Below are 16,797 nucleotides of genomic sequence, written 5' to 3' on the forward strand. Positions count from 1 at the left end.
ATCAACAAAGTTCGCGAGCCTGACCACCCGATCCCCAGAGTCGCCTCTTGAGACATGCATGCGTTGCTGAAGATCAATTATAACCCTGAATCTTGACAGGACTCAGATCTTAGGGGCCTAGTCTGATCAGGAATCCACACTGGATTTGTACTAAAAAATAGTGAACAATCTAACGCGGCCCATATTGTGACGAGACTAGTGCGCATAATGTGACGTATTGCCGACGTGACTATAATTTTACTCACTTACTGAAATGAAAATATGTGCTAAATATGCGTCCAGTAAACCAAATATTAGCATCTGGGTAAAATGTCATTTAAATCACGGATGAGGCAGACGTCTAGACATAGCAATAATCAGAGTACCGTATTTATAAAGGAAATACGGTATTCACACACCACTCAACTCGTGAGCGCGTCTACTTTTACGATCTTGTTCAATCAAGAACTAACTGGTTACCCTGATTGTATATGGACACAGGAGTTTGTTATCAGGTTGATAATAGGCATCCACAGAGATTACAAAGAGGTGTCCCCTTGTTGTGACACGTGAAAGGTAAGGTATATTGATCTTGATACAAAGACAACGTTAATTACGATTCCTATAACACCGTGATATAACTTGATTACCGCGATGTACAACCAACTCACTCACTCACTCACTCACTCACTCACTCACTAATTGTGCCTGTTGGATCGCCTTCGCGGCCTCGTGGATAGAGCGTCTGCCTGGAGAACAGACGGTCGGTGTTTCGCGTCATACCAAAAGGGGTTAGAATGTAGTACTTGTTGTTACCGTGCCTGGCACTCGGCATTAAGGGGCTGAAACAAGGACTTCTCGGCTCGGAATCAGTATACTGCGTCTGAGTGGGGTATTCAGGTTATAACTGAGACATTGTATCTCAGTGGGCTAGCACTGTAACATTATTCCGAATAAGTACAAACGCACGCACGCACGCACGCACGCACACACGCACGCACGCGCACATGTGCAGTAATCTTGAATGCGACGTAACACCTCGTTAACTCGAAGTCGTAAGGATCATCAATAACTATTCCTGAATTTCCTGTTCATATCACGACGGCCTGTAAATAATAGTGTCAGGACCAGATAATCCAGCGATTGATATTATGAGCAACGATCCACGCCGTCTGGGTACTAGGGCACCTGTCAACCAAGACAGTGAAGTCGCGATTAAGATCAGCACAGAAAGTTGCAGGGGACAAATTCTGGCCTTGTATGACAATGAGTATATGAGTATGGTTTTACGCCGCTTTCAGCATTATTATGCCTCAAAGTGAGATTGTCCAATCATCTACTACTAACTACTAACCCCATATGAGCCCGTATACCGTCAGTAAAAATCCAAGATGGTTGTTACTGACCTATTACAGCTAAAATGGATAGAATTATCCGAATTATCATTAAACCGCCCGCTTGTTATAAGAAATGAGCGGGCCACTGTAACTTGATAATGCCTTCATATTGCTTGACGACGGGCCATTATCACGTCATGTTAGCTGACGTCATAGGATAGGGATAGGTGACGTCACGTTCAATAGTGACGTCATCTGGTTTGTTATATGACGTTTCCATATTTGTAAACGTGGGTCAGTGACATTCGTATTGATTGCAGTAAATGTTTCAAAACCCATATTGTTTCTTTTTATTTGATAACAAATTCCATCCATTTTAGCTATAATAACGGTAACGCTATTTTTCAGGGCATTATCATTTGCAGAAGCCCTCCTTCGTCGGGCAGTAAATGGAAGACCTCGGGCTTCTGCAAATGATAATGCCCTGAAAAATAGCGTTACCCTTATAATATGAGACCGCATACCACAGTAACAGCCATTTTGGATTTTCTAACACCCACCTCACATATTTCACATGAAATTCTGGTACAGAAAATCGTTATTCGACACTGTTTTGTGTTTCAATATAATTAATTGTGATAAGCAAAGACATTAATGTTTAAAGAAACCACATTCGTGACTTTAATAATAACAATTATAGAGAAAAAAGTTTACAAAGGAGGTCACTGTGTTACAAATAGCATAGTCATAGAACATAATATAGGATGACGTCACAAATAAGAAACGTGATGGCAATGACTTCACATAGCAATAGAACAGACAGCAGTCCGTCGTTAGGGGAAAGCGGACTGCTTTCAAGTAACAGTGGCCCGCAGATTTCTGTAAACATGCGGGCATTTTTATGATAATTCTATCAATTTTAGCTATAATACTTTAACGTTCACATTTAGTGCATTTTATATTCCATTGTTAACGTTTATGGTTATATTAAAGCGTTGTATCGGAAACATATATACTGGTCCTGTCGTTAACGTTTATACCGTTGTAAGTCTCAAGTTTTCATTTTGAAAAGATACAAAGACAAAAATACCAAATAGTGTAAACTCTTCGTGATAATAAATTCGTTATGATGTCTGTAGTTGCCGTATACGGTGTCATATGACACCGTATACGGCAACAAAAGACACCATAACTAACACTATTCAGCAATATCACGGCGGGAGACACCGGAAAATGTGCTTCACACATTGTACCCATGTGGGGAATCGAACCCGGGTCTTCGGCTTGACGAGCCAACGCTTCAACCACTAGGCTACCCCAGTGCCCCTCGGAATTCCAGTGAGGGGCATATATTTATTATCAACACATGTAAATGGCATGTAAATGACTGTATTCGTATTATTGTTATCTTTAATGATCTATACTATACAATAAAAAATGGAAGAATTATAACAAGTCGAAATTATATTAAAATATTCCAAAAATGGGAATATGTCCCTGTATCAAAGAAATTAAAATACGTTGGGGGTTTTCATTTGATAAAAAACTTATTTGTTTAACGACAGGGATCAAAAGGTGTCAGAGAGATTTTTAAAATCCTCCTCATATCGAAACCGAATGGTAGTAAACAAGGGCAGGGACCGGCATGTCTCTCCACAATATAAATAAAAATAACCGAAAAATATTGTAAACTAAAGTAAAGATTTGACAGTTCTCACCGGAAAATCTCGTTTAGCGCTTGTTTGCCAGATCCCGTCCTTCAGTGTTTCGTTTGTGTAGTTATATTCTCCGTCTTGAAGAACGTGGCTTTTAGTGAGTGTTTGCACTATCTCTTGTCTAGCCAGGGACCGATCCAGTCCATAGAGTCGCCTTCTTCGGTCAGCCAGAGCTTCCATCTTAACGTTCTACCCGTCCCGGCTACCTCCCCTAGCATGAAACGCTGGGAAAATCTCCGCTACGTTACATTTTGCCATTGAATACAAACACGCGTGAAGTAATCAAACTCGAAGGGCTTAGCGACCCAACTAGAGCTAATCCACCATCTTTTTATTGTTCCTATTGTGACGTCACTTCGCAACGTCACGCTAATCCGCTCTCGAGATTATCCGCTGGCCGATCGTTAAAGATTCTCGTAATCTTGTTCATTATTATTATTATTATTATTATTATTATTATTATTATTATTATTATTATTATTATTATTATTATTATCATCATCATCATCACATAAATATAACCAAACAACTTTAAGTGTACCATCTTATTGTATATACATGATACACGCAAATAGACTGTTTCTATTGCGCAAATTAATAATCTCAATACTGTATAACATGAAAAAATGGATAAAAATAATAATGAATAAGATATTAATTAGGTTTATCTTGTGTAAACTGTGTTCGCTTTAACTGTTGACACGTTAATAAAGAACATGTATAACCTTTTTCGGGGGGTCAAACGATCACTTGATTAAAGAGCATCGTGCAGTTGATATGATTTTTTCATGAAGGTACATGGCATGGATAAAGGTCGTTTACAAACATGTATATTTATTTTACCGATTTAAATAATGGATGACACATGTAATTCTGTTTCAACAGACACTCACTTTTCCATTTACTGGTGATGAAAATTATCAATAAAGAAAAATGAATTATAATATTGAGATGAAATTTACTACGCAGTGCTTTGAAATAACCACCATTGAAAAAAACATTCGTTTTCAATAAGCACTACTGAAAGAAATGTGTATTGAATTAACAATCCTATATCGAGTTCAATCTGAACGCGTACAGGGCTTACAATCAGAACGGTCTTATCGCAAGTATTATCTATGACCGTTCCCGGGTCTCGTCACCGCGTTAGAGGTATATCATTACCTACATGGCTACAAGATAGGTAACATGTAACAACTACCAAGTACATAATCCAGGTTAATCAGCTGTACAATGAACGTACTAAATCACCCATTAAAGACCCTGTGTTGCCGCACGGCACAAATACATTGCCGTGTATTGAGTGGTGGGTGCGTACTGCCACCACCTGACTGGTTACTGGGGTAGTATGGCAGGTGCTCAGGTGTTAGCAAGGTACATGCACAGGATACATTACTGTGTTGTATGTAGACAGTTATGACAGGTTTCCTACGTTGAAATATTTCTCGAATAGCTAAGGGATGAATGATTATGCGCTATATCATATATACAGCCCATGAGACACACGCTGCATATGGGTACAGAATAAGTCCCCAACACTCACTTCCTGTGGAGAGCCGGTACAGAATAGGTCCCCAACACTCGCTCCCCGTGGAGAGCCGGTACAGAATAGGTCCCCAACACTCACTCCCTGTGGAGAGCCGGTATAGAATAGGTCCCCAACACTCGCTTCCTGTGGAGAGCCGGTACAGAATAGGTCCCCAGTACTCGCTACTTGTGGAGAGCCGGTACAGAATAGGCCCCCAACACTCACTTCCTGTGGAGAGCCGGTACAGAATAAGTCCCCAACACTCACTTCCTGTGGAGAGCCGGTACAGAATAGGTCCCCAGTACTCGCTACCTGTGGAGAGCCGGTACAGAATAGGCCCCCAACACTCACTTCCTGTGGAGAGCCGGTACAGAATAGGTCCCCAACACTCACTTCCTGTGGAGAGCCGGTACAGAATAGGTCCCCAACACTCACTCCCTGTGGAGAGCCGGTATAGAATAGGTCCCCAACACTCGCTTCCTGTGGAGAGCCGGTACAGAATAGGTCCCCAGTACTCGCTACTTGTGGAGAGCCGGTACAGAATAGGCCCCCAACACTCACTTCCTGTGGAGAGCCGGTACAGAATAAGTCCCCAACACTCACTTCCTGTGGAGAGCCGGTACAGAATAGGTCCCCAGTACTCGCTACCTGTGGAGAGCCGGTACAGAATAGGCCCCCAACACTCACTTCCTGTGGAGAGCCGGTACAGAATAGGTCCCCAACACTCACTTCCTGTGGAGAGCCGGTACAGAATAGGTCCCCAACACTCACTTCCTGTGGAGTGCCGGTTCAGAATAGGTCCCCAGTACTCGCTACCTGTGGAGAGCCGGTACAGAATAGGTCCCCAGTACTCGCTACCTGTGGAGAGCCGGTACAGAATAAGTCCCCAACACTCACTTCCTGTGGAGAGCCGGTACAGAATAGGTCCCCAACACTCACTTCCTGTGGAGAGCCGGTACAGAATAGGTCCCCAACACTCACTTCCTGTGGAGTGCCGGTACAGAATAGGCCCCCAACACTCACTTCCTGTGGAGAGCCGGTACAGAATAGGTCCCCAGTACTCGCTACCTGTGGAGAGCCGGTACAGAATAAGTCCCCAACACTCACTTCCTGTGGAGAGCCGGTACAGAATAGGTCCCCAACACTCACTTCCTGTGGAGAGCCGGTACAGAATAGGTCCCCAACACTCGCTCCCTGTGGAGAGCCGGTACAGAATAGGTCCCCAACACTCGCTCCCTGTGGAGAGCCGGTACAGAATAGGCCCCAACACTCACTTCCTGTGGAGAGCCGGTACAGAATAGGTCCCCAACACTCACTTCCTGTGGAGAGCCGGTACAGAATAGGTCCCCAACACTCACTTCCTGTGGAGAGCCGGTACAGAATAGGTCCCCAACACTCGCTCCCTGTGGAGAGCCGGTACAGAATAGGTCCCCAACACTCGCTCCCCGTGGAGAGCCGGTACAGAATAGGCCCCCAACACTCACTTCCTGTGGAGAGCCGGTACAGAATAAGTCCCCAACACTCGCTCCCCGTGGAGAGCCGGTACAGAATAGGCCCCCAACACTCACTTCCTGTGGAGAGCCGGTACAGAATAAGTCCCCAACACTCGCTCCCTGTGGAGAGCCGGTACAGAATAGGTCCCCAGTACTCGCTACTTGTGGAGAGCCGTCATAGAATAGGTCCCCAACACTCGCTTCCTGTGGAGAGCCGGTACAGAATAGGTCCCCAGTACTCGCTACTTGTGGAGAGCCGGTACAGAATAGGCCCCCAACACTCACTTCCTGTGGAGAGCCGGTACAGAATAAGTCCCCAACACTCACTTCCTGTGGAGAGCCGGTACAGAATAGGTCCCCAGTACTCGCTACCTGTGGAGAGCCGGTACAGAATAGGCCCCCAACACTCACTTCCTGTGGAGAGCCGGTACAGAATAGGTCCCCAACACTCACTTCCTGTGGAGAGCCGGTACAGAATAGGTCCCCAACACTCACTCCCTGTGGAGAGCCGGTATAGAATAGGTCCCCAACACTCGCTTCCTGTGGAGAGCCGGTACAGAATAGGTCCCCAGTACTCGCTACTTGTGGAGAGCCGGTACAGAATAGGCCCCCAACACTCACTTCCTGTGGAGAGCCGGTACAGAATAAGTCCCCAACACTCACTTCCTGTGGAGAGCCGGTACAGAATAGGTCCCCAGTACTCGCTACCTGTGGAGAGCCGGTACAGAATAGGCCCCCAACACTCACTTCCTGTGGAGAGCCGGTACAGAATAGGTCCCCAACACTCACTTCCTGTGGAGAGCCGGTACAGAATAGGTCCCCAACACTCACTTCCTGTGGAGTGCCGGTACAGAATAAGTCCCCAACACTCGCTCCCTGTGGAGAGCCGGTACAGAATAGGTTCGTAACACTCACTTTTAGTGGAGACACATCTTCCCGAGGCATGGGGGCTAACTGACCATAAAAGTCCAGTTTCCACCCTTGCCGAATCAAATCAAAATCGCGTAACGCAATCGACATCCGTTTCTTAAACTGCCGTACAGATTTCGGTCGATTGCAGGATTTGCAAAGCACCTTCACCGTCAACTTGACGTGGACAGATATGTCCAAATCTTTAATCTTTAATCAAGGTGCTCAAGTAATTTGATGCACTTCGCGAGGTCATTTTATTACAAGATAGACCTTGATAAATGATCAAATCGTTTTGATTGGGCGCCGCCATTTTGTTTGAGGCAAATGCAAGTTATATGAAAAGTGGAATCTGGAGGAAAAACACAGAAGGGACATAACTCGAAATAGCCACTGGTGGCACTACGATCGATTCCAATTCCAACGTCTCAGACCTGCATGACTTCGGGCTTTCCTCCCACATTAAGCTGACACGCCGCGATATAACTGGAATACTGTTAAAAGCGGCGTTAAACCCAACTCACTCACACCAAAGGAACATGCGCGTCCGTGAATGCGAGATGTTTGGAAGAAATTGAGGAATAATTGCGGTTGACAGTGCAACCGTTGATACTGTGAGATAAACTGAGGCTGAGGTTAAAGGTTGAAATAGTATGTTGTCTGACTAATGCAGGGTGATCCCGAGTTATAATCTATGGGCACTCAATAAGTAATAATCTGAGAAGATATCGGGAAGTGCTTATTTGTGTAAGCCGAGAGCTTCACCGTTTTTCAGTGGCAGATAGAGACAGTTTGAAACTTATTTACATATAAAACAATAGAGGAGAGCTCAGGCAACGTCAGATTTCCGCTCCATTGCTCAACGTACAGTCCAAGCAAGTTTAATTCACGTTCTTCAAGACACACTCTGTTCCTTTTGCAAACTATATTCAGAAGCTGTCAACAGGGAGCGTAGAATGACCAAGAAACGAGATTTTATTAAAGTTAGTAAAACCTACTACTAGCAATGTTAATATACCATTGCAGTTAGTAAATTACGAGAAGAAGATTTAATAAACATACAGCTTTATTACACATTGTGTAATACCAAAACGCGTGCTTATGTACTCTCGGAACCCGTTTCACGAACAAATATTGAAAGCTCTCAACATCCCTTGGCGTATTCAACGACATTGTGTGTGGAGATGATATATCACTGGGAGGAGCTTATGCACACTCGATGACCCCAGCAACCTTGTTGCTAGGCTGACGTCACATGGCATTGTTTCGCAAGGCGATCGTACTCTAGCGCAACGACAGTCGTTAGTCTAAGTTAAATTATATGAGTTGTGATAGCCTTAGCACTACGATAATTTTGTGGGACGAACGCCTGAATTCTAAAGGTGGACCATTGTAAGATATTAAATTCATACGTTTCAACTTTTGACGTGTTTTGATCGTCAGATACCAGAACTATTCACTCGTTTCATAAAATTGGTATTACACGGGAGCTCGTTTAGTATTCTATATATATATATATATATATATATCATCCCAAACTGGCTCCCACAGGTTTAGATCAAGCGATATCTACACTGTAGATATCGCTGCAATGAAATTACAGCACAATGCTTTGCAGACCATTGTGACATCACTGGTAACCATGACGTCACAATCAAATGACATCACTGATGGCTCTGCTACTGATGCTGTTAGCAGTACTTTTTACACTGAAGACACTGCTAATTACTGTCTACAAACTGAAGAAGTTGGAAGAATGATGTTGGATGATAAATAAAATCTCACCCTCGTGTCTTTTGATATGAAACATAGCAACACTCGTTGATAAAAGTGGCAAAAATCCTCGGCAAGCCTCGGAATTTTTCCACTTTAATCAACTCGTGTTAATATGTTTGATATCAAAAGACACTCGGGTGAGATTCTCTCTCTCTCTCTATATATATAATATATATATTATGTTTATTTTATTTCTTTTCCAGCTGCTTTTCAGTAGGGGCGACGGGCCCGTGAAACGAAAAAATAAATGTGTGTCCCTGTGAAGCAAGGGGTGGTGGAGTAGCCTTGTGGTTAAAGCGTTGGCTCGTCACGGCGAACTGTAAAGAATGGTGCATGAAAGGTTATTGAGTTGTGTTGTTTCTCAGTATTGTTTATTGATTTTAGGGATGTCCCAGTCCGACATCGACGGGGGCTGGGCGTGGGTGATCCTTGGCGTCTCCTTCTGCGGGATGCTTCTAACAGGCTTCCATGTGTATTCACTGGGAATAATAATGGCCGCCCTACTGGACGAGATTGATAGTGATCTCACGAGAGTCTCGTGGGTCGGCTCCATTTACACAGCAGCGTTGACTCTTTCTGGTTCGTTTATTGAGACTAAATACATAAGATTTCGTGAATACATCCACCCCTATTCGTGATATTGGGCGAATTTGCACGATGTTTTAGGCATATTAGCTCCAGTTTGCTCTGATGAACCCATTCATGTCTCTTTCCCCCAAAAAATATAAACAAATACATTGTTTATCCGAAATTTGGGCGGCCATCTTGGATTCCAATATGAACACCAATTTCTGTTGATTTTGATTATCTATTGCGCGTACATTTAGAATAGAAATTTCTTTCAAAAGTTTCATATTTAACGTAGATGGGGTTTGGCTTCGAATTGATTAATAAATTAATCTGAATGATTAAAAGATGGGTAGATCTTGTGAGTATGGTCCCTTCACGTACCAGTCTTAACGCCATTGTATGGGTTTACTGATCATCTTTCACACATAAATTGCCATCTGTGGTAATTATATCCTGTGCCAAGCAGAGTTGCGTCCCTTCGTCGTAGGTTCTGCTGGTCGTCGATCCTATTCTGATATTTGCTCCGATTTTGATTCCTTGTTACATGTTTACATTTTGTCTTTCCTCCAAAATATAGCCGACACGGCATGCTATGAATGAAACCCAAGCGGCGTTGAACCCAACTCAGTCTCTCATTATAGGGGGCACGGCTGGCCCAGTCGTCTAAGGCGCCGCGATTCGCTGTGCAGAGTTGCGTCCCTTGGGCACACCAGAAACCTATGATTGTGGTTTCGAATCCCGGTTCGCCCCGATTATGTTTCTTGGTTTGTCAGCACAATACCCGTGCTCGTGGGTTTCACCGAAGTGGTAAACGTCTGCGACCTGCATCACTTTGGGCTTTCCTTCTACATTGAGCTGACACGCCGTGATATAACTGGAATACTGTTAAAAGCGGCGTTAAACCCAACTCACTCACTCACACTCTCATTATATTTTGTAAGGACAAAAATGAACGTCGGACACAATTTACACCAGAGTCTTCTGTCCTATCATTCTTGCTAATATGTCATCATATGTAAAGCCCTTACATCCTATAGATATATTACTTTATTTGGCAGCAGAACAATATATGTAAACTGTCGTAGTTACACGAGATGTAGATTGTAGTAACAGGTTTCAAGAAAAATTATTTCTCTAAAATCTATTGTTCTCTTCTCAGGTCCATTGATTGGGTGGGTCATAAACAGATATGGCTGCCGAGTCGCAGCTTTCTGTGGTGGAATGTGTCATCTGTCTGGCATGATTTGTGCTTTTTTTGCAACAAATATATCTATCCTCATAGTAACATTTTCCTTTCTCGGAGGTAAGATTTCGCCTGTGTAGAATACATTGTCATTAATTGAGTCATTATCCTACTTTTCAGGGCTGATTTAAAACTAATCATCCACCCTTACCCCTTCAACCCTTTCCAGTACGTAGGTAGATGCACGTTCAATCCACGTAAACGCGCCTCTCAAGTTCAGTCAGCGAAAGCCTGCACATATGGTGTAATCCATCATTGGGGAAAAAGAGAGCGGGAGGTCCGGGGTTCGATACCAAAAGACGTTAACAGATGGTACTTGTTGTTACCCTGTCTGGCGCTCGACATTAAGGGGCTAAAACAAGGACTGGTCGGCTCAGAGTCAGTATACTGTGTCTGAGTGGGGTATTCATGTTAAACTGCGGCATGGTATCTCAGTGGGCTGGCACTATATATCGGCATCAGCCCGGACAACCACAATCACAATCACACATGTACATGCACGTCGCTATATAAGTGCAATAATCTTGGACGCGACGTTAAACCCAATTTCTGGGTTCGAATCCCGGTTCGCCCCGATTATGTTTCTAGGTTTGTCAGCACCATACCCGTGCTCGTGGGTTTCACCGAACTGGTAAACGTCTGAGACCTGCATCACTTCGGGCTTTCCTCCCACATTAAGCTGACACGCCGCGATGTAACTGGAATACTGTTAAAAGCGGCGTTAAACACAACTCACTCACTCACTAAACCCAATTTCACCTCACCTCACCTCATTTGGGAAAAACACATAGCATCGTAACATTGTTTCACGACCAATTTTATAAATTCATGTTAAATAATCAAAAAATGGCGCTTGTCTTGAGTTATGGTGAAACCTCGTAAATACGGTACTTAATCCTGACCATCCGAATACCTTTATCCGGGTATATGAAGATCCGGGTTAGAATAGGTCTACAGCAACCCATGCTCATCGTAAGAGGCGACTAACGGGATCGGTAGTCTGTCTCACTGTCCCTGAACCATATTATTTTCCCTTCCGCCTAGCCCTAAATGAAATAAGTCTAGATTTTCATCAGGTTCTGAATCTCCCATCCCACTTGGACTCCTTTTCAATCTATCAAAATTATATATTTTCAGATATTAAGCGTTAGTCTAGGGATCGGGTGGTTAGGCTCACTGACTAGGTTGATGCCCGTCATCGTATCCCAATCGCGTAGATCGATGCTGTTATCATTCACTGGATTGTCTGGTCCAACTCGATTATTAACATACCGCCGTCATAAAGCTGAAATATTGCTGAGTGCGGCGTTAAGCAACACACAAACCTATTATGTCCTGTATAAACAACAACAAGAAACTTACAACGTACAAATAATTCCTTAATCCGGATGTTTGTTAATCCTTCTTTTCTTTTTTTTCACTGGGTACGGTAGCGCCCGGATCTACGATGTATCACTGTATATTAGAATTCATCGGATCCATGTTGTCGCAAAACGTCTGCAAATACATGTTTTGAAAGACAGTGTCTCTATTGGCATCCTGACCCGTGAAGATCCGGGGTAGGATAGGTCTTCAGCAACCCATGCTTGCCGTAAAAGGCGACTATGCTTGTCGTAAGAGGCGACTAACGGGATCGGGTGGTCAGGCTCGCTGACTTGGTTGATGCATGTCATCGATCCCAATTGGGTGGATCGATGCTCATGATGTCAATCACTGCATTGTCTGGTCCAGACTCGATTATTTACAGACCTCCGTCATATAGCTGGAATATTGCTGAGTGCGGCGTTAAACAACAAACCAACCAACCATTGGTATCCTCTGTGTTTTCAGGAATCGGAATGGGATTTTGCTTGACTTCCTCTCTCGTCGTCAGTGGCTACTATTTCAAGAAGTACCGCCCCATGGCGTCGGGAATAACTGTATCTGGTGCAGCCTTTGGGATGTTCGTAGGTCCTCCGGTCATTCGACTCTTAATTGATAACTACATGTTGAGAGGGACGTTTCTGGTATTGGGAGCTTTGGGGGCTAACATGTTCGTCCTTGGGATGTTCATGAGGCCCTCACCAACTGAAAAGGACAACTTCAGAAAAGATGCCGGGATAGGTAGCTCTGCAAGACAATCCTCTAGCCAAGTTAGAAACCAATTATTAAGGATTACCTCTGCGTTCAAAGACGTCATGGGCATTGTTAAAAGTGGGCCATTTTTGTGTTATCTTTTCAGTACTTTTGCTTTCTCTTGTGGCGAGACCGCAGCCATATACCATTTACCAAATTACTCCCAAGAGCAAGGAACGTCCAAGATGGCGTCTGCAACACTGATGACAGCAATGGGCGTCACAAGTCTCTGTTCAAGACTCCTTACAGGGTTTGCAGCGTCGGATCCCAATATAGGCCCGGAGCTGCTCCTCACAGGGATGATGGGAATGATAGGGATACTCACCATTACGTTTCCCTTGTACTCTGCAACTTTCGGGACCCAGGTGCTGTATGCAGCAGGGTATGGGCTGTACAGTGGAGGGATCAATGCAGTGATGACACCACTGACGGCGGAACTGATTAGTCTGGAGAAACTGGCGATAGGCTTTGGGTTACTGTGCTTCACGTCAGGGATTGGTTGTCTTATTGGGGCGCCCATCGCAGGTAAAACATTACTTCAGTGTCCAGCCAATCTCATTAAAATCAGATCGTAGTTTTCGCTACCGCTAACCAAAGATCTGAGGACATCCCATTATGGGTCATGTCAGAACGACCTTTCGCGAACATTGACCGACCAATGAAATGACTGACAAGAAATTGACATTTGCCAAACAGAAGGCAGCTATCTCGAGCTTTACGGCACTAGTTTCAAACTGGCGACTCACTTCGAAACATATTTTTAAAACTGACCAAAACAACATTCTGGAATGGCTTATAGATGGCATAGATTGTATGGATATAATCATAAAACCCGTAACTGTCGTTCGGAATACCCTCTGTTAAATATTTCGAGGTTGCATGACTAGAAAACACATTCCGACTGTCACTTTCAGGATCTGGTAAGTGACGCTCTGATTGGCTGGATAAAAGGTCGTGCTGACGTGACCCGTAATGGGATGTCCTCAGATCTTTGTTTAGCGGTAGCGAGAACTAAGATCTGATTTTAATGAGATTGGTGTCCAGCGATCCATTCAAATCATTTTCATCACTCTTTTGCCATTTATGCCCAAAAGAACATGTTTCGTCGGATAATCAAGACTCTCAAGTTGGTGTGATCTTTCTGGGTCCCAAGGGATTCAATGATTTGAGTGAGTGAGTATGGTTTTACGCCGCTTTTAGCAATATTCCAGGAATATCAGGGCGGGGGACACCAGACATGGGCTTCACACATCGTACCCATGTCGGGAATCGAACCCGGGTCTTCCGCGTGACGAGCGAATGCTTTAACCACTAGGCTACCCGACCTCCCCCTTCAATGATTTAAAGTAAATGTAACTCTTACGTAAGTATAGCTAATAATTGTATAATAGAATTAACGTTCCCTGGGTCGAGACCTCGGCTGGTGCTCTGGATCACGATTCTAAAGGGGCAACGGGTGCCGGGTCATCTGATGTGCCTCAATTCGTTGTGCAGAGTTACGTCCCTTAGGCAGTTAAACAACGTAATAGTGTGATCGTTGGTTCCCTCTGGGTATGTTAACAGGTATAAACTTTCCTCCACCTAAAGCTGACACCCCGTTTTACAAGTGGAATATTGTTAACCCCCGGCTCTCGATTGTATTCAAAAACATTTTTTATGTAATGTTTTTTTTGTTTTTTGTTTTATGCAGGTGTAATTGTTGACAGTGGTGGAACCTATACCCACAGTTATATATATGCAGGTATGTTTTATACAAATGTATTTATTGATTACATTGTTATCTTATTATACTTACCAGTTCAGATGAAGATGAATACGCCTGATGTTGATAGTAAGTGATGTAACCCTTGAAGATCCGGGGTAGAATAGGTCTTCAGCAACTCATGCTTGTTGTAAGAGGCGACTAACGGGTGATCAGGTTCGCTGACTTGGTTGATGCATGTCATCGTTTCCATATTACGTGAATCGATGCTCATGATGTCAATCACTGGATTGTCTGGTCCAGACTCGATTATTTACAGACCGCGTCATGTAGCTGGAATATCGCTGAGTGCGGCGTTAAACAACAAACCAAACCAACCAACCAAGTAAGTGATGTTCTATGGCATCGCTTTTAGGAACATTCCAGGAATGGTCTCCATAACTTGTACCCCGATGATTTTGGAATTGAACCCGAGCCATTGATTTCCACGGTGCTTTAACCACTAGGTTGACTAGCAGTTGTTTTGGAGAATATCGATGTTATAATGGCAGAACGAAACTCCATACAACATATCGTTAATAATTAACGTCAAAACCAAATGTAACAAATAGGATAAGATGAAAGAGCGAAAGGGCCACATCACCCACGCCCAATGACAGTCCTGGCAAGTTTAAGTACATCGTCCCGAGGCAAGAGCATCCACCAGCCTTATTATCAAAGTCTTGTTTCCACCTTTGCCACTTCAAGCACACTTTCCTGTGCTAAATATGATTGGACTATCGCCCATATCGAGAGGCCAATCAGAGAACGTTTCACAAAATCAACATTCACAACTGGTACACCTATGTTTGAAGTGATTTACCGCTGCCTATTCTTGTTGACTCGAACATATATTTTTTTATCTTTTAAAGCCCCCAACGATTGCCTATGTTTTTTGTGTCAGGGATGAAAACGCGAATGTTTTCGTCACTGATCTACTAGATCGTCGCCTTTGGTAGTCGCCACCTTTGTGATAAGAACAACGATCTGATTGGATATCGCGTTTTCATTATATTACAAGGGGCACAACTCGTAATCTACGCGAAGTGGCGCCAGGGTCGAGCAAAGAAAAGTGGCTTTGATGTCGCAAGGGTAGAAAATAGGCTTTGACATAGGCTAGTGGACACGCTTGCCTCGGGAAGATGGTTTAAGTCATTTCCTTATGACATATTTGTTAGTTTGCTAATTTAAAACTACTGGCGATCAATGAACTCGCTGCTAAAAACCCTCTTCTCCTGACATCCCTCAGTTAACATGTACATCCTGCGCCAGGTACAGCGCTTCTTCTGGGTAGTGCCGTGTCGGTGCCGATCTCCCTCAGGGACAGAGACTCGGTAACATGGAAAGCCGTGGAAAGGATGGACGTTACCATCGACGTTGTCGCCGAGACGGAACAGCTGAAGACGCACGACATCACCATGGAAGACGATGGGATACCAATGTAACGCTACACTGGATAATTCTTTGGTTTACACTATTAAAAAAAATCAATCACAATCGAGCTTTGTCATATCATGTGAGATTTTACTCATGTTCTGAAATTAATAAAAATAAAAACATCACATAACTTTTCTTCAGGATTAATAGCAAGACAAATCTGAGGTAGACCTTTTTTTGCATTTATCCGACAACGAATGGCACCTCTGCTTCTCACTTTTCAAGTTGATCTGTTTTATGGCAACTATATTCAAACAATGCCGTTGAAAGTCATCGCAGTTCGGCTTGTCTGGGAATGACACAAGTGGTCGCGATGATCGACACTGTGATCAGACTCTTGTTCAAATGTTCATCCCACGGAAGCGAGAGATAGACGATAATTATGACGGAATCAGTCGTACGGGCCGTAACTGTCGTTCGGAATGCCCCGTGTTAACGTTTTTGAGGTTGCGTGATTAAAGAAAACACATTCCATCTGTGACTTTCATTATCTGGTAAGCGACGCTTTGATTGGTCGGATGAAAGGTCGTTCTAACGTGACCCGTAATGGGATCATCTTCCCAAGGCAAGAGAGTTAACTGACTTTAAAAGTCCAGTTTTCACCCTTGCCGAACTTGGCTGGAATTCCTGGGCTCGATCGTAGCGCCGCCAGTTGTTATTACGAGTTATGTCCCTTCATAGCCTCTCCTATGGACCAATCAGATTCCATCACTTGCATTTGTTTCAAACAAAACGGTGGCGCCCAGTCTAGACGATCTGATCGATAATCAAGATCTATGTTGTGATAAAACGGGTCTTACATCGGGAAGTGCATGAAATCACGCGGGCTCCTTTATTAAAAACATGAAAAGGTTTGGAAAATACCTGTTGACAATGAGTTGGCGGTGCACATTCTTTGCAAATACTGCAATCGACCGAAATCTGCGCGACAGTGTACGAACCGGATTTCGATTT

The 16,797-nt window shown here is 43.8% G+C and overlaps 2 protein-coding genes across 4 annotated transcripts in view; one reads left to right on the forward strand and one right to left on the reverse strand.

Annotated features, from left to right (window-relative positions):
• LOC139443337 (uncharacterized) overlaps window positions 1–3,211 on the reverse strand; it is a 22,519-nt gene extending 19,308 nt beyond the window's left edge. The window contains exon 1 of the mRNA XM_071224316.1: window positions 3,035–3,211. Coding sequence (XP_071080417.1) covers window positions 3,035–3,211 — 177 coding nt within the window. The remainder of the gene's footprint in view (window positions 1–3,034) is intronic.
• Window positions 518–16,006, forward strand: LOC139443339 (monocarboxylate transporter 13-like). Of its 3 annotated transcripts, none has more exons than XM_071224317.1 (6): window positions 518–555; window positions 9,122–9,316; window positions 10,467–10,610; window positions 12,381–13,190; window positions 14,356–14,406; window positions 15,679–16,006. In XM_071224317.1, the coding sequence occupies exons 2-6, from the start codon at window positions 9,124–9,126 to the stop codon at window positions 15,849–15,851; spliced, it is 1,371 nt and encodes a 456-aa protein (XP_071080418.1). In that variant the 5' UTR covers window positions 518–555; window positions 9,122–9,123; the 3' UTR covers window positions 15,852–16,006. The 3 variants fall into 3 exon arrangements, with proteins under 3 accessions (XP_071080418.1, XP_071080419.1, XP_071080420.1); XM_071224318.1 differs by having other exon boundaries at window positions 15,656–15,837; XM_071224319.1 differs by lacking the exons at window positions 518–555; window positions 9,122–9,316 and adding an exon at window positions 8,925–9,077.
• Window positions 16,007–16,797: the final 791 nt, after the last annotated feature.

The sequence above is a fragment of the Haliotis cracherodii genome, unplaced genomic scaffold, assembly GCF_022045235.1.
Source record: "Haliotis cracherodii isolate W230 unplaced genomic scaffold, xgHalCrac1.p SCAF_5, whole genome shotgun sequence".
Classification (NCBI taxonomy): Eukaryota; Metazoa; Mollusca; class Gastropoda; order Lepetellida; family Haliotidae; genus Haliotis; species Haliotis cracherodii.

What these genes read in the sequence shown, in the direction of transcription:
- LOC139443339 (XM_071224317.1), top strand. Translation starts at nt 9,124, where the DNA reads ATGTCCCAGTCCGACATCGACGGGGGCTGGGCGTGGGTGATCCTTGGC. An exon ending in AGCAGCGTTGACTCTTTCTG is followed by an intron (nt 9,317 to 10,466) that starts GTTCGTTTATTG and finishes TTCTCTTCTCAG; the next exon opens with GTCCATTGATTGGGTGGGTC. An exon ending in CCACAGTTATATATATGCAG is followed by an intron (nt 14,407 to 15,678) that starts GTATGTTTTATA and finishes ATCCTGCGCCAG; the next exon opens with GTACAGCGCTTCTTCTGGGT.